The sequence below is a fragment of the Geotrypetes seraphini genome, chromosome 1 (genome assembly GCF_902459505.1).
Source record: "Geotrypetes seraphini chromosome 1, aGeoSer1.1, whole genome shotgun sequence".
Taxonomy (NCBI): domain Eukaryota; kingdom Metazoa; phylum Chordata; class Amphibia; order Gymnophiona; family Dermophiidae; genus Geotrypetes; species Geotrypetes seraphini.
The window spans coordinates 272,477,412-272,501,383 of NC_047084.1; the positions used below are offsets into that span (position 1 = coordinate 272,477,412).

Below are 23,972 nucleotides of genomic sequence, written 5' to 3' on the forward strand. Positions count from 1 at the left end.
AGCCGTCAGATCCCCTACCCCCAGGCTGCAACGGCAAACTCGTGGTACCCCAGAAGGGCTACGGCCCAAGGCCCAGAAAGTCCCTACCATAAAGTCCCTAAGTAGAACCAGAGATAGGCTGCACCAACAGGTGCAATGCTACTACTGATCCGCACGGGGGTTTTTACCTGCTCTGTTTCCGATCTGGGCCGGGTCACCCCTCCTTAGACAACCTGGTGATCCTGAGCTCCCTCGGAATCACCATATTGATGTCATACTGTGCCGGCCCAAGGGGAAAAACACAAGGATCCCCCTCCCAGGCGCAACCAGCCACTCACGCTGCACCTAAAGGGAGAATCAAGCAGAGGAGACCGTGGGATCCAGGACCACCCGCCGGGAGTACTGCAACTACCGTCTCTGCACCTCTCCCCCCCTACAGAGACGCACCACATCGGAACCAATCGGCAACACCACAATAATGCAGTCCAACTGAGGAACCACATGCCTTAGCCCTGCCCCTAAATGGCCCGCCCTAGCAGCCTGCGCACACTGGAAATGACCTGGCGGCACCAGAGAACGCGGCCTGACCCTGCAGCCGCCGGAGAACACGGCCTGACCCTGCAGCCTCCGGGGATCAACTGCTGCACCTAAGGCCCAGCGCGCTGCTCCACCCGCTCAACTTCGAGTGCCCATGCATGACCTGCACGGGCCCTCGCTGCACAAGGGAGCAAGCACGGAGGAGGCGCCCGACATACCGAGCCAGCCCCACGCAACGCCCAGAGCCTGCATATAAGAGCGGCCCGCTACCACCCACACAATTGGGGAGCCCAAGAATGGAGCAGAGGAAGAAAAAGGTAAGGGCTTACCCAAAAAGTTGCCTCCGAGGGACCGGGAAGCACGCTGTTCCTTGGAGGCATGAAAACTATATATTCCCACCCATCAACATGCCCTGCTTCCCTTCTCGCTGCCAATCACTTCCGGCAATCTAGCAGGAAATCATCTCCCTCCTCGCCTACCTCTTCTCCCCCACTTTTTCCCTACTACCTCCCTCTAAGCCTTTCAAGCAGTCTCACCATGGGCGACCAACTTGGGCCATCCAACCCACTGTTAGAGTCACCCGTCGAGACTAGCTTTTGGGGGTTTTTAAACAAGGTTACAAGGGCATTTTATTGTGTAAATCACCCCTTCTGACTTACAGAAAATACTAAGAATGATCCTGCATCAGCCTTATTTTTCTGCATCCACCACCACCCCTGCAGCCCTCTCCCGCTTCCGATCCGCTCCTAAACTGCATTCGCGGTTTTTCAAAATTTGCAGGTGCTCCTGGAACGGAACCCCTGTGAATTTGGGGGAAGTACTGTATATCGGAAATGCCCCTCTACATAAACATATTGTTTCCCTTATTTTAAAAAGCCATGCTAGAGGTTTATCAATTTTGATGATTTTGATTATTTATTTATTTAAAAGATTTCTCAACTGCCTATTCCTAGGTGACTTTACTAATAGCAACATACAGAAAAACAAAATTTATACAAACATTTCAGATCTTTCAATAAGAACAATTAATTTACAGTGCTCAATTATATGTCAGTCTAAAAACCAGAATAAACCTGAATCATCACTCATTGAAATGCTTCTATGAAAAGTATAGTCTTGAGCATTTTCTTAAACTTTTGAATATCAAGAAGAGCTCTTTGCGGTCAAGTTAATTTATTCCACAGAATTACTCCTAAGATGGAAATAACAGAAGATCTTGTTTTCTCATAATGCACTTTTAAGAAATCCATCAACGACAATCGTATCACGCTCTCAGACCACAGAGTTCTAAGTGGCCGGTAGATTGCCATAGCCTACGATAAATACCAGGGAATCCCTTGGTAAATGACTTTGAACACTAGTACTAATGTTTTGAAAATTAATACGTTAACGCACAGGTAGCCAATGGAGTTTCCTCAACTTACTTGTGCTTAATCTGGTTTATTAGGGTGGAATTGATGGAAATTGATCCTGTGTCTTCCCAGATGAAAAATGTAAGTTAATTTGCATTTTTTTTTTTTTTTAATTCTTTATTGATTTTCTAAACTTCAAAAGTGCAATACACAAATATATATCATATAATAAGTTAATAAAAGCACATTCAACTTACAACCATTTTCTCCCCCCACCCAATGATTATTCAATAAAACACAGAAACATAGACTATCCCAATAGCCTTACCCTATTCAAATTAAAAATATCCTCCCACCCTCCTCCCAGATTTTATCCTAGGAATAAGCAGTGAATTTCCCAAAGCCATCTCAATAATGGCCTATTGACTTCTCTTTTAGGAAACTATCCAAACCTTTTAAAAACCCCACTAAGCTAACTGATTTCAGCATATTCTCCATCAACAAATTCCAGAGTTTAATTACACGTGTGAAGAAATATTCTGCAGTTTGTTTTCAATCTAATACTTAGCAACTTCATCACATTCCTCCTAGTCCTAGTATTTTTTGAAGAATAGACAAGTGATTCACATCTACACTTTCTACTCCAATCAGTATTTTATAGATCTCTTATAATATCACCCCTGAGCCTTCTCCAAGCTGAAGAGCCCTAGCCACTTTAGCCTTTCCTCATAGCGAAGTCGTCCCATCCCTTTTATAATTTTTGTAGCCCTTCTCTTGTACCTTTTCTAATTCCTCTATATCTGTTTTGAGATAACAGCTACCAGAATTGCACACATTATTCGAGGTATGGCCAGACCATAGAGCAGGGATCTCAAAGTTCCTCCTTGAGGGCCGCAATCCAGTCGGGTTTTCAGGATTTCCCTAAAGAATATGCATTGAAAGCAGTGCATGCACATAGATCTCATGTATATTCATTGGGGAAAATCCTGAAAACCCGACTGGATTGCGGCCCTCAAGGAGGGACTTTGAGACCCCTGCCATAGAGCGATACAAGGGCATTATAACATTTTCATCTTTGTTTTCCATTCCTTTTTTGATAATTCCTACCATTCAATTTGCTTTCTCATCTGCCGCCGCACTTTGAGCTGAGGGTTTCAACATATCCTCAAAGATGACACCTAGATCCTTTTCCTAGGCAGTGACTCCTAACATGGAACTCTGCATCACTTAGCTATAGTTCATGTTCCTCTTTCCCACATGCATCACTTTGTACTTGCTCACATAAACATCATTTGCCATTTTGATACCAAGTCTCCCTGTCTTACAAAGTCCTCTTGCAATTTTTCACAATCCTCTTGTGATTTAACAACTTTGAACAACTTATTAGGGGATACACTAAAGTCAGCGATCGTCGCTAAACCGCTTTTCACAGCTTTAGTGACGATCACTGTTACCGACCTGATGCACAAAACGGCCCACTGCATGTTTTTCCCCTCGATCACCCATTTTCTGATCCAGCCATGCAAATTAGCTAAAACCCCATGCAACATAGCAAAGCGATTGATGCACTAACATCGCTTGGCTATTTTGCATGGGGTTTTAGCAATCACAAAAACAGATTGCTCTAGACCTGTTGGTAACTATGTTACCAACAGGACTGCCTGGTTTTTATTAATTTGTCTTTATTCAATGGCACAGATATTTTGTGTGTATTATACATGCAAAATATTTGTCCCATAAAAAAATGAAAAAAGTCCACCGCTGTCCCTCCCCAATGACCCCTGACAAAGCGCCCAGCCCCCCCCCCCCCCCCCCCCCCGAACCCAAAACAAATGGCAGGACATGCAGAGCCCCCTCATTGTTCAAGAGTCAGAGCACAGTGGATCAGGTGAGTCCTAGAGGATCTGGGCTGGATTGTGAATTGCCAAAAGAGCAATTTGACACCGACTCAATCCTTGGAGTTTCTGGGAGTCTTGTTTGACATGGCGGCCGGCCACGTCTTTCTATCAGAGGCATGCAGGCTGAAGGTGCACTCCCAGATTTCTGGTTTTTTGGCTAAGTCTGTTTCGTCGGCGTGGGACTGGCGTGAGACTATATTCAAGTCCTAGGGTCCATGGTGACTATAATAGATGTACACTTCTCCCTCTGTATTCGTGGTTTCAGTATTCGCGGTTTCAATTATTCACGGTTTTTAGATTGCTGGCTCCTCCCCCCAAATTACATCAGCTTGCATAGAGAAACTGCTGATTCCAAGCATTTACAGAGAAAATCGCTGATTCCCATCACTTTCTTCACCATGTTTTGCCTCTCCTTCAGGAACAGACCATGTCTCCCACCATGTTATTTGCGGTTTCACTATATTCACGATGGTTTTTAATAGAAAACAGCGAATAACATATGAAAAAGTTATTTGCGTTTTTTCTGTATTTGCGGTTCTGTTAATCCCCTATCACAGCAAATATGGAAGGAGAAGTGTAGTGCCTTATGCAAAGATCCCACAGGCATACTCTCCAGAAAGCGTTGCTTTCTCGCTGATCTCCTCAGGTGGATTCCTTACAGAAAAGCCTTTGCCCTGGATGTTTGAGGCTTGTGCCAGCATTGACTGGCGGCTTCATCCTCTGTCCCTTTCCAAGGTTGTGCCTCTATGGATCAATTCCTGGATAGTTATCATGACAGTTGACAGTCTCCTGGGCTGGGGAGCCCTTTGCAATTGACATTCACTTCAGGGCTCTTGGACATCCTCTCAGAAAAGGTGGTAAATCAACAGGCTGGAACTGCATGCCATCTGGCTGGCTCTGAAGAAATTTCAGAAGACACTAGAAGGACAAACGGTTAGACTTCTCTGACAGTGCGACAGCGGTGACCTGTGTCATTCAGGGAGGCACCAAGAGTGCATCTCTGTGTCTGGAAACCTGCCTGCTCTTCCACTGAGTGGAGCAACATCTTCAGGCGCTGACGGCAGTGCATGCCTCGGGCTTGGACAGTGTTTAGGCCAACTTCCTCAGTAGACAAACCTTGGATCCGGGCAACTGGACGTTGTAGCAGGCAGCATTTCAGTCCATTGTCCAGCACTGAGGTTGCCCCAATTTGACCTCATGGCAACGGCGAAAAACAAAAAGGCAGTCCGATTCTTCAGCCGAAGATTTGAAGCCTATTTTCAAAGATGCAAGGTACAGGGTGAAGTGTAACAAACAAAATGGAAACCAGAAAGAGGATTGGATATAGTAAAACAAACTGGCTTCAATAGAAGAAAAGGAGTGATTGAGAAGTGACCCAATTAGGCTTGAAAAACTGCTCAGAAATATGAAACTCTGAAGGGAAGGCTGTTAAACCTCCCTTGGAGAAGAGTTCACCTTCCAGTCACTGCAAACTTAACAAGTTTATGGGCACACTCAAAAACTCCAAAGATGTTTGAAAAAACAAAGTTTCAAAGTCTTTCTGTTTTATGCAAGAAATGTCTTCATTTGGTAAAAATTAAAACTGCCACCACTGAGTTACTTAGCTCTGTTTATTGTCTTTGGGGGTCCCAACGTGGCCCCATTTCGAATCATGCTTCAGGAGACCCGATGTAGATGAAAATCAGAGAGTAACAAATGTGGACATGTGTAAATCTACAGTTCTTCATTAGCTAAATACTTTTACTGGTCGTGATGTTCAGTTGTATCTAGAAATAAGATTTAAAAACAAGTCTGTGTGAATATAATCTCTAATTCACACAAGACTACAAAGGTTATGCAGTCTTTAGGCAAAAGCAGAGGAGAGAAGCTCATAAATTATACATACAACGGCTCTGGAGACTGACATGTAACAAACTCAAATTGCCAGCAAGACGCTGTGGGCTAGCTGCTGTTTAAATAGATCAGCTGAGGGGGAGGAGGGAGAAAAAACGTGATCACATGACATGCTGTCAACTGTAAACTTGATGGCTCTATTAAGGTTCACCATGTTGTCTGATTTAAAAGGAAATGCATGTGGATTTATGTGCGCTGTGGATTCTAAAAATGGATACTACACAAGATTTGAAGCCGGCAGTGAGGGGCTAGACGCACTAGTCCAGCCGTGACCTCAGGATATCTGTTGTACATCTTTCCTCCCTGGCCCATGATAGACTGAGCTCAACGGATCACAACTCATCATAGAAGAGTCATTCTGGTAGCCCCAGATTGGCCCCACATGACTTGGTATGCAAATCTGATATGTCATCAACCAGGCACAGTAGGTGCATCCAGACCTGCTTTCATGGGTCTGGTTTGCATTGGAGGATCTGGATCGATTTGATCTTATAGCATGGCTATTGAACACGAGGCATTACAGCGTAAAGGATATTCAGCCATGGTCATTGCCACCCTTCTCAGATCTAAGAAGTCAACTACAATTTTTGCCTACGCTAAGGCGTGGAGGATTTTCCAGCATTGGTAGGCCCAAGAATGTGTGGAGCCATTTTCAGATTCAGTTTCAGTGGTCTTGGCTTTTCTCCAAGTGGGCCTGGCCAAGGGCATCACTGTGATTTCACTTCAGGTCCAAGTCACTGGGCTGTCTTGTTTCAGAGCTTGGGACTGTAGACCTATGTTAGCGCCTCACCTGGACATTGCCAGATTTCTGAAGGTTGCTCTCCACATTAGACCACTGATCAAGCCACCATTCCCTTTGTGGAACCTTACCGTGGTTCTCAAAGATCTCTCCAAGATTCCGTTTGAGCTTCTGGAAGAAGCGTTCCTTTTGGATTTGATGCTAAAGGTGTGTTTTCTGGTAGCAGTAACCTCGGTGCGGCAAGTCTTTTGAGCTCCAGGCTTTTTCTTTTTGAGATCCTTTCCTTAGAATTTCTGAGACCTGGATTTTTCTCTGTACTGTTTCTTCTTTTTTGCCAAAGGTGGTTTCAGCATTTCATGTTAATCAGGAGGTCCATTTACCTGTCTTCTAACCTACAAGACCACATTTTTTAAGAAGTTAGACATGGGAAGAGTGCTTCTTTGCTATCTAGAGGTCACCAACGAGTTTAGACTCTCTGATCATCTGTTTGTGCTGACTCATTTAACTAAGCATGGTGCACCTGCTTCTAAGGCCATGATCTCCAGATGGATCTGTAAAGCCATTTTATCAGCCTATGTTGTCTGTAGGAAGCAGTCTCCTGTTTCTGATAAGGCACATTTGAGTAGAAGTGTTGCTTCGTCATGGGCAGAAACTAGGACAGTCTCTCCAGAGGAGATTTGCAGAGCAACAACTTGGTCCACTCTCCATACATTTGCAAAGTTTTATAGGGTGGATGTTGTGACAAGAGAGGACTCTGCCTTTGGTTCCTTAGTGTTACGGGCTGGCGCAGTCAGCCCACCCTAAATTTCTGGGACTGCTTTGGTACATCCCGCATGTCTAGAATGACACACCTATTGCACTGGAAATAGAGATTTTGACTTTACCTTAATAATATATTTTCCATTATATAGATGTGTCATTCTAGATTCCTGCCCTTTTCGTCTTGCACCTGCTTACTGTCTTGTTCTGTTTATTCTTCCAAAGTAGTTTCTTGAATGCCAGTCAGCCCTTTGGGCCTTGAATAATACTGTATAATATGTTTTGGTGTCTACATGGGTACTACTTGAACTCCTTTGATGTTTCTGTTGGCTGTTTCTTATTGGTTCAGTGTTCAAGTGTTGTTTTGTTTAAGTAGAACAGTTTGGGAACTTTCCCAGTTTTGTCGCTATTTCAGATTGTGTCCTTGGAACTCTTCAATGCTTGGGTACTAACTGCAGGTGGCAGTAGAGCTCCCTGGGAAGTAGGAGAGACACAGGAAAAAAAATCTAAAGTGGATTTCTTCTGCATATGGCTCATGACCATGGGGAGATAACCCATTTGTCTAGAAAAACACATCTACTAGAAAAGATATTATCAAGGCAAAGACATAATCTCTTTTTATCTTGCTAGTTATTCCCATCTTTAGATAAATATATTAAAAAGCAGCTGGGAAACACCACTATTTGCCCTGGTTCTGAAATAGCGTGTTATAAAAATATTTGAATCCTTATGATGTCCTTCCCTCTGAAGATTTGTTCTGTGTATTTTAGGAATTGAGATGTAAATGGTAATTGATTAATATTTTGGCTTCTTTTTTTATGATTGGGGGAAAATGCTGAGTACTTGAATGTAAAACATTTTGAGTGTGGTTGTAAAACTACAAAAAAGGCGGTATACAAGTCCCAATCCCCTCTGTTCACTATGGTGACTGATAGGAATAAATTTGAACATTCAAAAATAAACGGTGTCCTACAGCATCTTTAAATATGCTGAGCCTGATATGGAATAGATTGACTGATCAAAATGCCCATCCTCGCTGTTTTCACTGCAGCCAGGAGAACAGTGAAATATATTTTTTTGTGTCTCAACAGCCTTTCATCCTTATTCAACAAGTATGTGTCCTGTAACAGTGCCACATCAACTCTTCTAGCCATGAAATCCTGGAACCAAAGCGATGGGGCCAGATGGCATAAATCTGAGGATATTTATTTATTTATTTATTTTTTAGTATTTTCCACTTATAGCCTAAGGGAAGTTTTGCAGCTCTACTAGTTGACCTCAATGATTCTCTAAAGTCAGGACTGGTACTGGAGGGCTGGAGAAGTGAGGATGTGATCCCTCTCTACAAAAGTGGAAGTAAGGAAGAGAAAGGGAATTATAGTCCCGTATGTCTGACCTCTGTGGTAAGTAAATTAATGGAAACGCTTTTAAAACAGAGAATAGGGATGTTTCTGGAATCTAATGGACTACAGGACCCTAGGCAACATTGTTTAACTAGAGGGAGGTCTTGTCAGTCAAAACTGATCAGTTTCTCAGATAAGATTGTTTTCTGTCTTTCAACCAGTTCTTAATCCATAATAGGACTTTACCTCCTATCACATGATTTTCTAATTTCCTCAGAAGTCTTTCATGAGGTACTTTGTCAGATGCCTTTTGAAAGTCCAATTACACAGTATCAACCAGCTCACATTTATCCACATGTTCATTCACCCCTTCAAAGAAATACAGTAGACTGGTGAGGCAAGATTTCCCTTGACTACATCCACGTTGACTTTCTCTCATGAATCCATGCATATGTATATGTTCTGTCATTTTGTGCTGTTGTGAATTTCCTATGTGAACTTATTCCAGGGATTATATCAAATCTGATCATGTTATGATCACTGTTATCAAGCAGCCCCAGCACTATTATCTCCCGTACCAATTCATGTGTTCCACTAAGAACTCGATCTAGAATTACTTCACCTCTTTTTGGTTCCTGAACTAGCTGCTTCATAAAGCAGTCCATGATTTAATCGAGGAATTTTATCTCCTTAGCATGTCCTGATGTTCTATTTGCCCAATCAATATCAGGATAGTTGAAATCACCCATTATTATTATGTTACCCAATTTGTTGGTCTCCCTAATTTCTGATAACATTTCAGCATCTGTCCTTTCATCCTGGTCAGGCGGACAGTAGTACACTCCTATCACTGTCCTATACGCCTTTATAGATGGAATTTCTACCCATAGGGATTCCAAGATTTGTTTCTGCTCCTGTACAATTTTCAGTCCATTTGATTCAAGACCCTCCTTAACATATAACGCTATGCCTCCACTGATTCAATCTACTCTGTCACTACAATATAGCTTGTATCCTGTTATGAAAATGTGCTATTGGTTATCTTCCTTCCACCAGGTCTCAGAGTTGCCTATTTTATCTATCTTTTCATTTAGTGTAATATATTCCAACTCTCCCATCTTGTTTCTTAGGCTTGGCATTTATATACAGACATTTCAATCAATGTTTGTTATATCTATTTATAATTTGTTCAGCTGTTGACATGGATAATTTGCAATGTTTAAAATCAGCCTGCTCTGTATTTAAGGAACCCTGGTCTACTGTGGCCTGTATTTGCAGTCTCACTATTGGGATGCTCTGTCTTCCCTTTTGTGATGATATCTTTTAAAGATACCATCAGTATGGTTTGATGTAAGAGCTAAAGTGGACCGTGAACACACTAAATTCAAAGTCCTGGATTTCAGGCATGCTGAGTTCAGTAAAATGAGAGCATTTCTGAAGAAAGAACTGATGGAGTGGGAGGATATAAGGGGAATGGAAAGACTATGGTTGAAGTTGAAACATGGTATAAAAATGGTAACTGAACTCTACGTAAGGAATGTTAGTAAAAGCAAGAGGAAAAGGAAACTATTAATGCTTCTCTAAACAGGTGGTTGAAAAAATAAAGGCAAAAGATGTGGCATTTAAGAAATACAAAAGGACTTAAGAAGAGAAACAGAAAAGAATACTGGATAAAACTCAAAGACGTGGAGAAGTACAATTGGCGAAAGCGCAGGTGGAAGAAAAAATGGCTAAAGATGTAAAAAGAGGAGACAAGATTTTTTCAGGTATATTGGAGAAACGAAGATAACAAATGGAATTGTGAGACTAAAGGATGCTGAGAACTGCTAAGTAGAAAACATTGAAGAAAAATCAGACATGTTAAACAAATACTTCCTGTGTCCACGGAAGAAAAATCTGAAGAAGGACCTTGGTTGGTTGACAGAGGTATTTATGGGAATGGAGTTAATATATCGCTGTTTACAGAAAAATGTGTTTAAGAACAACTGGGAAAACTAAAAGTGGACAAAACCATGGACTGATTGAGATCCATCCTAGGGTACTGAAGGTACTCTGAGAAGTTCTTGAGGAACCTCTCGCATATTTGATCTGTGGGGTTGGAGAAGAGCAAATGTGGTCCCTCTTCACAAGAGTGGTAACAGAGAAGCAGTTGGAAACTATAGGCTAGTAAGTCTCATTTCAGTAGTTGGCTAGATAATAGAAACTCTGCTAAAGGAAAAAATAGTAAATGACCTGGAATCAAATGAATTACAAGATCTGAAACGACATGGTTTCACTGAGGGGAAATCATGCCAAACAAATCTGATTGATTTCTTTGACTGGGGGACCAGTGAATTGGATAGAGGATTTCAGCAAAGCTTTTGACACGGTTCCCCATAGGGGGGATCAACAATAAACTTAGTGGGCTGAGTTTAGGACCCAAAGCGGTGATCTGGATTAGATATTAGTTGGCTGACAGACAATAGAGAGTGGTGGTGTTTGATCTTAATAACTATATGGACAGGCCACACCCTTCAACTCTTAATTCTATCTCAGAGGAGATGAAAGAAAAGAAATCTAACACAAAAGTATAATTAATATTTAAGGCCTTGAGGAGCGTTTTGACCTCTTACTAAATAGGTAAGAGGATAGCCAAAAATCTCCCCGTATTATAAGTGTCTGGCCATTTTATTGAGATAATAGCATCATCAATTAATTCATTATTAAACATACATAGTTGGTATATCTTCCAATTACAATCCATTTACAAATTGCATGCTTCAGCAATATTCTGTTGGTTCTATTCAAGTCACGTTTCAAGTTTATTAGGATTTTATATACCGCCTATCAAGGTTATCTAAGCGGTTTTTACAATCAGGTACTCAAGCATTTTCCCTCTCTGTCCCAGTGGGCTCACAATCTATCTAACGTACCTGGGGCTTGCCCATGGTTTCCAGTTAATCATACTTCATTAGTACTTTTCCTTAGCAACAAGTATTGGCTTAATTCATCACATGCTATTGGTTTCACCCTTGTCAGCAATAGAAGGAAGTGAACAACATGCTCACCGAGGACATGCTGACCTCGTTGACATGCTCTATTGTAGTGCAAACATCTATTTTACAAAATCTTTCTCATTTGTTAGACAATACACTTCTGTAGGCTACAATCACATGATTTCCCCTAACTCTACAAGTGACAAATATGTTAGTGTGGCTCTTAACTTATTTTTAGGGAACAATTATGTGATGGTTTCAGCATCCTGTTCTAGACATGAGGAACAATTATGTGATGGTTTCAGCATCCTGTTCTAGACATGAAACTTACATATTTTGTTCTATAACTGAAAAATATATACTCCGCATGCTGTGCAGTTTATACAATGCTGTGTCACAATCTCTGAAGCATTTCTATTATTCAGCTACATCTTTTTATGTAATATTAGTGTCTTTTAAGGTCTTAACTAAAATTGTATCTAATACATATTGTTTATGGAGCTCCCCTTATATCCTGCATAATACAATTATCACAATCGGCGGTAAAAGGAATGTATTTGGAGGAAAGAAAGGTGTGTAGTGGTGTGCCTCAGGGATTGGTACTGGGGCCCGTTCATTTCAATATATTTGTGAGTGATATTTCTGAAAGATTAGAAGGAAAAGTGTGTCTCTCTGCAGATGAAACGAAGATTTGCAACAGAGTGGACACCCTGGAGTGATTAGAAAACATAAGAAGAGATCTGCTAATGCTAGAAAAATGGTCAAATGTTTGACAGTTAAAATTTATTGTGAAGAAGTGTAGAGTGAGGCACACGGGGAGTAAAAATCCAAAGGAGCTGTATGTACTAGTGGGTGAAAAGCGATGTACACGGTCTGGGAGAGAGACCTTGGCGTAATAGAATCTGAGGACCTCAAGACAGTGAAACAATGTGACAGAGTAGTAGCCGAATCCAGAAGGATGCTGGGTTGCATAGAGAGAGAAATCGCCAGTAAATGAGAGTTGTTAATGCCCTGTACAAGTTGTTGGTGAGGTCCAACTTGGAATATTGTGTTCACTTCTGGAGGCCGTATCTTGCTAAGGAAGTAAGAAGACTTGGAGCAGTCCAGAGGAAGATGACAAAATGATATTGGGATTGCGCCAAGGGACATATGAGAAGAGACTCAAATACCTGAAGAATAATAATATAATAATTTTATTCTTATATACCACTAAAGTCATAATAGTTCGAGGCGGTTTACAATAAGAAGAGCTGGACAATCAGAGAAATAGTGACAATGTAAAGTCATCGAATACATGTAAGCAGAATAATGAGGTAGGCTTTAAGAGTTCTTAGGTTAGAAATTGGTTAAACAAGTTTATTTTTACTAGTTTTCTAAAACTTAGATAGGATGAGGAGTGCGTAATGAAGTTACCTAGCCAATCGTTCAGATGACCTGCTTGGAAAGCAAGTGTTCTGTCCAGGTATCTTTTGTAATAGAAGAAAGAAGCGATAGAAGAGATATGATACAGACATTTAAATACTTTAATGTTATTAATCTACAAATAAACCTTTTCCAGAGATGGAAAAACTAGAGAACATGATATGAGGTTGCAGAGTGGTAGGAATAACGCCAGAAAATACTTTTTCATGGAGAGAGTGGTGGATGCCTGGAATGCCCTCCCTGTGGAGGTGGTAGAGGCAAAAACAGTGACAGAGTTTAAAAATACATGGGATAGACACAAAGGATCCCTAAATAGAAAGAAGATAGTATTGACACAAAACTTGACAGATCAACAACTATGATGTACAGAAGTGGTGCTTAAATAACAGCTCCAGCAATGGGGCAGTGAAGCCAATGCTGGACTGACTTCTTTGGTCTTTATCCCATACATGGCAAGACAAATCAGGGTGGGCTTGAGTTAGCTTTGATGGCGACTCCAGCAGTGGGGCAGTATAGCCGGTGCCAGGTGGACTTCTACCGTCTGTTTCCCGTATATGACAAAATGGATCAAGAGCAAGTATGCGTATGTTACACCATATTCATATCATCCGAGTACAGGTCTTTCTTATCTTGGGGTGAGGGAAAGACATCTTATAGTAGAACTTAGTAAGGAAAATGAATAATTACTGAATTGTGGGTTCAACATTGCCTTGATAATGAAATGTGCTTTTTGGGCAGACTGGATGGACCATGCAGGTCTTTTTCTTCAGTCATTTACTATATGTTACAAGCTGCTACTTTTAATAGCTACACTTGTTAAGAAGGCAGATTGTGATTTTGTTATGAGATTTTTTTTTTAAGTATAGACAAGAACATTATTGTAATAAGTTGTTTGTTTGTTTTTTTTGGGGGGGGGGTCTGGATGTGGGAAAGGTCACACAGACTGGGCCTCAACCATTCTTGCTTCTGTGGAACTCTATTATTATTTGTGGTTTTCCTGTAAAGTGTGATGATGTGTATTTAATGTTAAATAGGTATTTTTTGAACCATCACAATGTTCCTCTTTTCTAATAGGCAAAAGCGCTGTGCCTTCCTTTTTTGAGGATGACATAACTATAGCACTTCCATTACATTCTCACATCTCGAATATTTTACAAACATTATCATCAATAATAGCAACAGTGGAGAAGTGGATGAAGGATTATAAATTCAGAGAAAACCAGATTCTTCCTAGTGTCTCCATTTAACTGCAATGAGGAAAACTTGACTTTAAATGGAATAACTTTCCCACTTGTCTCAACCATTAGGATACTTGGTATATATCTGGATAGAAATTTGTCAATGACTGCACAGGTAGACGCCCAGGTCAGAAACATAGTAATACTCTTCTTATCACCCAAGCTGTGAGGGAAGGGTTATGCAGTAGCATCGCAACTAACACTGGTTCAAATGAACAGGAAAAAACTGCCAATTTGAAAAAAAAGCAGGATTGTATTTTTAATGATAGGTCTTATGACTAAAAGATACATTTCAGAATGCATTTGTTTGTATGCTTGTCACTTTTTGTTTTCCTCAAACTATAAAATGTATAACTTGTATTTCTGTTGTGCATAAACAGAAGTCTGTACTGTAGCTGTTGATTTCTACTTCCCTCAAAACTACTTTAAGAACATGAAACTCCTCCCTTCCTGCAGTGGAGAACAGCTTCATCCTCCATTTTTCCGTAAGCAAACTCAGGAGATATGTTTTTGCTCTGCTCTTCTTCTCTGTTATTTTGGGGTATTTTTCTGTCGTTTTTCTGGAAATTCTTCGTGGCTTTGGTGCTCGTTGGTCCCCTGTTCAGGCATACTATGGGAAAAGGAAGCAGTTCCATGTGGATGGACTGCTGCTCCCAGGCCAATCTCATAGAGTACCTGCGGAGCCAGCCTTCTTTGGGTCCCTTCAGGAGCTTGGGGTTCTTCCCCTGGGAGCAGCTCGCCTGCTGATTTTTATCAAAGGCTTGACCGCAAGCTTTGTGGCCCCTGAGTAAGAACCCTCTGGGTATCAGAGAGCTAGCTATCTGCATATGGAATCTCCCCCTTGTCTGCATATGGAATCTCAGGGTGGGGGTGTCAGTGGTCGTAGTTCCAAATACATAAAAGTTTAAACCAACCCCCAGGGCACCCCATAGTTTCAATGAGGTATTCCGTATTGGAACCACTATCAAAATTTTGAGATGTATTTCTGCAGGAGGAAGTGATGAACATTAAGTCACACATGAAAGGCACTACACATATGTTACAAATGTAATCCACAGTACAGAATATAGAATCACACTGGTTATTAGTAACTTTAGGTTTGACAGCTGTATATACGATGATACCCGTTGATAGAGCATTGAGCCTGTTACAAGAAATATTTGAAAAACAAACTGTCTGTACCAGAATTACAGCATCTTTTTTTTTAATGAAGTTAGCTACATTAGTTCTTACTAAGAACTACTTTTGGTTTAATGGACTTTACCAACAAACCCATGGTATAACCATTGGGCATCATTAGCTCCGTTTCTAGCGACCTTGTACGTGGCAAATTTGGAGGAAAAACATCTGTATAATGCGGAAGGATTCCAGCATATAATCATGTGGAAACAATTTTTTGGATAATATTTTTTTAATTTGGTCCTCCACCCAAGAACAGTTTGATTAATTTTTTGAGTGGTTAAATCAACTGGATACAAACATTCAATTTACAGCAACTGTACATCAGAATGAGATTTCCTTTTTGAATATAACAAGCATGAAACAACAGAGATAATTGTTGACAACAATATATCGTAAGCCAACAGATAGCAACAGTTTATTAAGATTCCATAGTTTTCACCCTCTTAGATTGAAAAAAAGTTTACTGATCAGTCAGTTTTTGAGACTAAGGAGGATTTGCCATTCAATGGATGAGTATCGTACTCAGGCACGAGAGATGAAACAGAGATTCTTCCAGCATGGATACCCAAGGCTGGTGGTACGACAAGCATACCTGAGGGCTAAATATGCATAAAGAGAGTTATTGTTAAGAGAATAAGCAGGTAACAACAACAAACTATAACGTTCGTTCAAAAATTCTCTCCTCTAGCCTCTAAAATCAATCAAATTGTCCTCAAATATTGGCATGTAGCAAAACTAGCTGAAATGACAATTGGTGAGAAGCCAATATTTTTGTAAAGGTGGACCAAGAATATAGGTGAAATCATCAAGTTGGGCTCTCAAATTAAGGAGTCGCAAAACTTTTAAGGGATATCATGCTGTGTGTGGATACTGTCAATGGTGTCCCTTTACTCTATCGGGAGAGAGGTGGACACATCCATGTACTAAAAAGATATACCAAACATGGAATAGAACAGACTGTAAGACTTCATATGTAATCTATATGATACAGTGCCCATGTCCAAAAATATATGTTGGATGTATTACAAGACCAATTAAGATCAGGTTAAATGAGCACTAGTCTCATGTACACACTCAGAATGAAACAGCTCCGCTAGTTTGCCACTGGATACTAATGAACCATACTTTACAAGATCTAAAATGGAGGGTCATTAATTCTGTAACAGTTGGGTGAGAGGGAGGAAATATTGAATGAATTCTCTGTATTAAAGAACTAAGATGGATTTTTGAACTGAACACCATGATTTCTGAAAATTTAAATGAAATCAGTGAGTAGATAATGCTTGTGGACTAAACTTTTCATTTTCAGGGCGAGAATTAAAGTTCTGACTGAATGCGGTAGGGTGCTAAGTTTAAAAGTGGAATGTTCCTCTGGTGAGGCTTCCTTTGGGGTGATAGGTTGCCACAGGATTTATGTCAGAGGGGATTTCCTATTTTAGAGCGCTAGTAAGAATGCCATGTCCATTTTAATATAATGGCGGCAAAACTTGAATGTTAGAATGAACATGATAACCACCGTAAGGTAAGAGATGTTTAAATTGAAATTTAAAATAGTTAAAGAGTATGAAACACTTATATGGGAGTTGTTAATAATTTTTATTGTTTTATTGTAGCTTCAGTGTCATCCCCTGACCCTGAAGAATTGAAACACATTGGCAAGGGGTGGTGTAGTAACAACAAAGCTAAGTTTAAATTAATTACACTATAATAAGAGATTTAAAATGTTAGAAAAAGGAAAAAGCTACCAGGATTGATGAAGACAGTGGCCATTTTGAGTTATAGTACTCTGGTGGCATTTCTGAGGATCCTAGGTATAGTTACAAGGTGATGTATATGATTTAGTCTACCACTAAAAGAGAAATTCAGCACTTTAGTGGATTTGCTACTTGATTGTTGTATATTAATCAACAAAGCCAGCCAGCAGTGCATTGTGATAGTGCTCTTTATGACATCATCAGAGTCCTGAGTACAGTTTCAGCTTACTCTATTTCTGCCTGATGGATGCTCTGGATCAGAGGAGATGTCGCCAATTTTCCTCTGGTTACTCTTCTCAGAGGCCCTATCAGGAGTCCTGCATTGGCTCGACCTCCAAGAAGTAGAAATGACACCAGGAAGATGGCTGTTCCTCATTTTGAAAGTGGCTATCCGCTTTCTGGAAAAATGGGAACAGATCTCTGGGCTATGTACATATCAGGGAGAGGTACAGGATCAAGTTTTTTTAGCCCCCTCCGGATCCGATTCTCGACTCAACAGCTAGACATCCAGAGTCTGTGTGACAGTGCAACGACTCTTAGATATTCATGCCATCGAACCAGTTCCTGAAGAAGAATCAGGCTAAGGCAGATACTCTTTATACTTCATAGTTCCTAAGAAAGGCACAGAAGATTGGAGGCCCATTCTGGATTTGAAGTCTGTAAACGAGGCCCTAAAGGTTCTTTTTGCATGGAGATGGTCCGCTCTGTCATAGCAACGGTAGCTCCGGGAGAGTTCCTCACTTCCCTGGATTTGACGGAGGTGTATCTTTATGTCTCATAGGAGATATCTGAGATTTCATGTGCTCCAGCGCCACTTCCAGTTTGTGGTGCTTTCCTTTTAGTTTGGCTATGGCTTCCCACACCTTTACCAAGGTGTGATGGTGGTTGTCGTGATCCACCTTCACAGGATGAGTGTCCAGGTGCATCCTTACCTGGATGATTAGCTGGTCAGCCCCCCCCCCCCACACACACACACGCACACACACCTCTCTGGAGGATTGTGAGCACACAGTCCCGCAAGTGATGAGCCTCTTACAGGATCTGAGCTGGATAGTCAACTTCCGAAAAAGTAACCTTCAGCCAACTTAGTGCTTGGAATATCTGGCAGTCTGCTTCAACATGACGCAGGGCCATGTCTTTTTTTTTCCCAAACCACAGAGACAGATGTTCAGGAAGGAAATCCTTGAAATCTTGGCCTTTCTGAACCCCATAGCCTGGCAGTATTTAGAGGTGCTGGGCTCAATGGTGGCCTCCTTAGAAGTGATGCCCTGGGCATGGGCTTGTATGCATTCTGTCCAGTACTCTCTTCTGTTCAAGTGGTCTCCACAATGTCACTCCCTGCAGATGAAGCGTTCCTCAATGGCAGAGACAAAGCGCAGCCTCCTTTGGTGGCTCTATGGGGAGACCTTGACCTGGGGTATGTCTCTCAGAATCATCTTGTGGGTGACCCTCACAACAGAAACCAGCCTCAGCAGCTGGGGGCCTTCTGCTGTGGTCATCCTCTTCAGGGCAAATGGTCCATCAACCATCTGAAACGGAGCCATTTGGTTGACCTTACTACGGTTGCGGTCCTTCCTAACAGGGAAAGCAGTCAGGGTGTTTTCAGACAATGCTACTGCGGTGTCTTACGTGAACAGACAAGGTGGCACCAGAAAAGCTTCCTTTTGCTTGGAAGCATAGATGTTGTTCCAATAGGCAGAACTTCACGTGTAGGCCCTCAGCGGCCCAAGTGGCAGGAGTAGAGAACGTCCAAGCCAACATTCTCAGCCAGCAGACTCTGGATTCCAGAGAGTGGTCGCTAACTCAGAAGGTGTTTTCCCTCATAGTTCAAATTTGGGGCACACTGGATATTGATCTCATGGCCTTGGCCAAGAATGTGAAGATGATCCTCTTCTACAATCACAGAGATGAGCTGGGAAGCGCAGGGTTGGACACCCTGATTCAGCCCTGTCCCACAAATTTGTTTCTCTATTTCAACCGTGGGCTATGGTGGGTTGGATCATTCGCAGGATAACGACCCATCGGGGTTTGGTGATGGTAAACTTGGTGGTTCTGGACTGGCCCCAAAGACCTTGGTATGTAGATCTGGTGTGTCTGCAGAGGGTTAGATCCATGAAACTGCCAGTTCATCTGGGGCTCCTCAGTCAAGGCCTGGTTCTGATGAAGAAGCCAGAATGCTTTGGTCTTCCAGCATGGCTCTTGAGCACGCAACCTTATTTCAGAAGGGTTATTCAGAGGTTGTGGTTATGACTTTCCTTAGGACCAAGAAGTCTGCAACAGTTTTGTTTTATGCTGAGACCTGGAAGTCCTTCCAGTCATGGTGTACTAAAAAGCAGATAGAACCAGAGAGGTCTCCCATTCCAGTGATCCTTGCTCTCTTGCAAGCCAATCTTGAAAAGGGCCTTGCGGTTTCATCTCTCAAAGTGCCGATAGCCGATATCTTGTGCTTCTAGTCTCTGGCTTCTCACCCAGACATCACTCAGTTTTTGAGGGGGTGCTCAGACTAAGATCCCAATTGTGCAGATCATTCCCGTCTTGGTACCTCTGTGTGGTCTCGATGGGCCTTGCCCATGCTCTGTATGAGCTTCTTTCAGAGGCTTCCCTGGTAGACCTTATTGTGAAGACAGTGTTCTTATTTGCATAGACTCGACAAGAAAAACATAAGAATAGCCTTACTGGGTCAGACCAATGGTCCATGAAGCCCAGTAGCCTATTCTCACTGTGGCCTATCCAGGTTACTAGTACCTGGCCAAAACCCAAGGAGTACCAATATTCCATGCTACCAATCCAAGGCAAGCAGTGGCTTCCCCCCCTGTCTTCGTCAATAACAGACTATGGACTTTTCCTCCAGGAACTTGTCCAAACCTTTCTTAAAACCAGCTACGCTATCCACTCTGGCAATGCGTTCCAGAGCTTATCTATTCTCTGAGTGAAAAAAATTTTCCTTCTATTGTTTTTAAAGTATTTCCCTGTAACTTCATCGAGTGTCCCCTAATCTTTGTAATTTTTGACGGAGTGAAAAATCAATCCACTTGTACCCATTCTACTCCACTCAGGATTTTGTAGACTTCAATCATATCTCCCCTAAGCCATCTCTTTTCCAAGCTGAAGAGCCCTATCCCTTTTAGTCTTTCAGAATTGCAGGCCCTCTCCTGCAGGGAGCTATTCTCCATTTCACAGAGTCATGTATTTCTCTGCGCACAGTTCCTTCCTTTCTTCCAAAGGTGATTTCCACCTTCTATGGCAATCAGGAACTCCATTTGCCCGCTTTTCAACCTACGGGCTCTGCCAAACAGTACAAACCTTTGTGTAGTCAGAATGTGCATAGGCCCTGCTCATCTACCTGGAGAGGACCAGTTACTCTAGGCTTTCTGATCATCTTTTTGGCCAATCACTCAAGACTGGGTAGGCCAGCTTCTAAAATTTGTGTTGCTAGATGGATCCACATGGCAATTTCATCTTCCTACATTTCATGCGGGAAACAGCTCATTTCATGAGAAGTGTAACGACCTTCTGGGCAGAGTCTCAGGCTTTTTCACCTGATGAAATCTGTACAGCAGGTACTTGGGCAACTTTTTGTACCTTTACAGAGTCCTACAAAGTGGATGGTACGTCAGCTACTGTACGGACTCCTGTGTATCTGCAACAGAACAACAGATTAAATTTTTACCTCGATTATTTGGATTCTGTTAGGATACACAGGAGTCCGAACTACCCTCCCTGTGTGGATTTTTTGTGGTCCGCTTGATTTCTGCTTCAGACATTGTCGGTGTCAACTCGGGACATCTTCTATTGTATCTAAGAGTAAGCAGAGATGTGTTATAGGAACAGGGGGTTTCCTTTCTTCTTGGGAGGGTCCTATAGCTCCTACTCATTATACTTAGCAGTCTGGCTCTTAGTTACTCTTGTGATTGCTTTATTCACTGTTTGCTTGTTAATTGTTTATTGATTGTTCTATTATTGATAATTGTTTGTAGCAAGGGAAGTTCCCTGTGCCTCTCCTTCTTATGTTCTGTTCTCCACGGCAGAAGGGGAAGAATTTCAAGTTCTTAAAGTGATACCCTTCTGTAGTTTCAAACGATGTGGGAATCAACAGCTATAGTACGGACTCCTGTGTATCCCAACAGAATCCAGATTATCGAAGTAAGAACCTAATCTGTCATTATTTGTATTCTTCCAGTCAGAGACTATAGGTGGACCAAACAGACTATCTTTGATAAGTCCACCCCAAGATGGACGTATGGGTAAGTGAAAATAAAGTGGCAATAATAAATCTGGGCAGTTTTCAGAAGGGTGTTTTTGTTTTTTGTTTTTAAATAGGCTATTCATGTTTTTTTTAGTCAAGATGTATTCTTAGTTGTGCTTTAAAAATTTTTAAACAATAAGGATGATACCTAAAGTTAGGTACCTTAAAACTATTAAATCAAATTAATTAGCTGGTAGGCAGCTACCACTTTGAGGTAGGCTTCTATACAGAGGTGCATACCAGCAAGTAGACATGGATTTGCAGCATGGTCTGACTTAGGTGCTGGTAGGGGCACTCATTTAGGCCAAAAAACCCTGGCCTAAATGGCAATGCGCCTAAGGATTCAGTGCCTACCAGCAATTCTATAAGCAGCACCTAGTGGATGATTGACAATCATGCTAGGAGTTAGGCACCTTTTATAAAATCTGGGCCTACGTGTTCATAGCTGTTTTACATTCCATTTCCAGCACCTGTGCATTTGTCACTCATGAATGCCTTATGTTTTTCAAATTTAAAAACAACAACAAATTGATCTGATGACATCGAATGAGACTTGTGTCCATTAATTTTTTTATTTCAAAGGGTACAAGTTTACTCATCTTCTTGATAGTATTGTGTATTATGATTTCAAATATTTTTATTGAAATTTTTAATCAAATAAAACAGAACAAACAACAGATACAGCATCTGCCAAGGCATGAGCACACACTGATACAGATATAATATTTTTTAAAAACACATAGGTATTATGAAAGTCGTTTTATATCAGACTTCTTCCTTCAGTATTATGAAACTATTTATTTATTAGGATAGTCTCTTTAGAAGTTTACAAGTTTTTATTTCTAGTCTGGCCACATTCAAAATAAATTCATGAGACTTAGAAAAGAGCAAAGCCAGTCCTCTAGCATTTTTTCCTCTTCCATCAAACAGGATGAATCAGTCACCAACATCGATAATACATAAAACAAACATTACAAACACAATGTTCTATAATTCAGTGAATATTAAAAATGCATCGATTCTACAATATATAAATGAATGAAAGCATTATGTATAATTAGCACTAAAACGCTCCATAAAACATAAAAACGGAATGGCATACCCAGCTGGTATGTATATCCTCAGCCTTTACTGGAAAAAACTAATAAAGAAACAAACATCCCTAAGTTAAGAAAGTGTTCTCATAAATGAATGAAACAATAAATAATTATAAACCAAACACAACAATCAAGATCAAACAAGTAAAATTTTACTCTGGGTCTGATTAAAACAATAAATATATCTGTTCTGTGCCCTATTTTGAATCTACAGGCCTCCAAATCACCCACCAAAATTGTCTCTTCAACTCCTTCCAGAAGACCCTCCTTTATCAAGAACTCTTAGGGCTCCTTTTATCAAGCTGTGGTAGGCGGAACACATAGAAACATAGAAACATAGAAATAGACGGCAGATAAGGGCCCACGGCCCATCTAGTCTGCCCACCTTAATGTCCCTCCCCTACCTTTGCCCTATGAATAGATCCCATGTGCCGATCCCATTTTGCCTTAAAATCAGACACGCTGCTGGCCTCAATCACCTGTAGTGGAAGACTATTCCAGCGATCAACCACTCTTTCAGTGAAAAAGAATTTCCTGGTGTCACCTCGTAGTTTCCCGCCCCTGATTTTCAACGGATGCCCTCTTGTTGTCGTGGGACCTTTGAAAAAGAAGATATCTTCCTCCGCCTCGATGCGGCCTGAAAGATACTTGAACGTCTCGATCATGTCTCCCCTCTCTCTGCGCTCCTCGAGCGAGTATAGCTGTAATTTGTCAAGCCGTTTTTCGTATGGTAGATCCTTGAGTCCCGAGACCATCCGGGTGGCCATTCTTTGCACCGACTCCAGTCTCAGCACATCCTTGCGATAATGCGGCCTCCAAAATTGCACACAGTATTCCAGGTGGGGCCTCACCATGGATCTATACAATGGCATAATGACTTCCGCCTTACGACTGACGAAACCCCTTCGTATGCAGCCCATGATTTGTCTTGCCTTGTACGAAGCCTGCTCCACTTGATTGGCAGACTTCATGTCCTCACTGACGATTACCCCCAAGTCACGTTCTGCTACCGTTTTTGCTAGGATCTCGCCATTAAGGGTATAAGACTTGCATGGATTCTGGCTGCCCAGGTGCATAACTTTGCATTTTTTGGCATTGAAGTTGAGTTGCCATGTCCTAGACCAGTGATGGCTAACCTTTTAGAGCCCGAGTGCCCAAACTGCCGCACAAAACCAAAGAATTTCCTCAAAGTGCCAGCACGTCAATTAAAACTTAATAACAAGATTTTAGTATCTAAAAACTCTTTATAAAGTTGCCTGAACTATGTAACATCATTTTTAAAGGTTGGAATCTTTGTATTGTCAGAGAATTAATTTGATTCACAATCCTTTGGTTTTCATTTCAATTTATTGGCAATTTATAATGTTTTAATGATTTCATTCAATTCAATGAATTTAGGAAGAATTTGATTCAGTTACACAATATATTTTAAATGTATTATTCACATAACATGTCAAATGTATCCTGAGTAAAAAAAAAGATAAACTTCTTAAAACTGTTAACTGTGTCAAGACTCGGTGTGTATTCCCAAAGAGTCTATACATGTTTTTTTGTAAAA

General features: G+C 41.3%; 1 protein-coding gene across 1 annotated transcript in view; it reads left to right on the forward strand.

Annotated features, from left to right (window-relative positions):
- Window positions 1–23,972, forward strand: part of RNF212 (ring finger protein 212) — a 229,374-nt gene that overhangs the window by 174,508 nt on the left and 30,894 nt on the right. Inside the window, exons 10-11 of the mRNA XM_033951566.1 lie at window positions 1,964–2,009; window positions 21,252–21,315. Of these exons, the coding sequence (XP_033807457.1) occupies window positions 1,964–2,009; window positions 21,252–21,315 (110 nt within the window). The remainder of the gene's footprint in view (window positions 1–1,963; window positions 2,010–21,251; window positions 21,316–23,972) is intronic.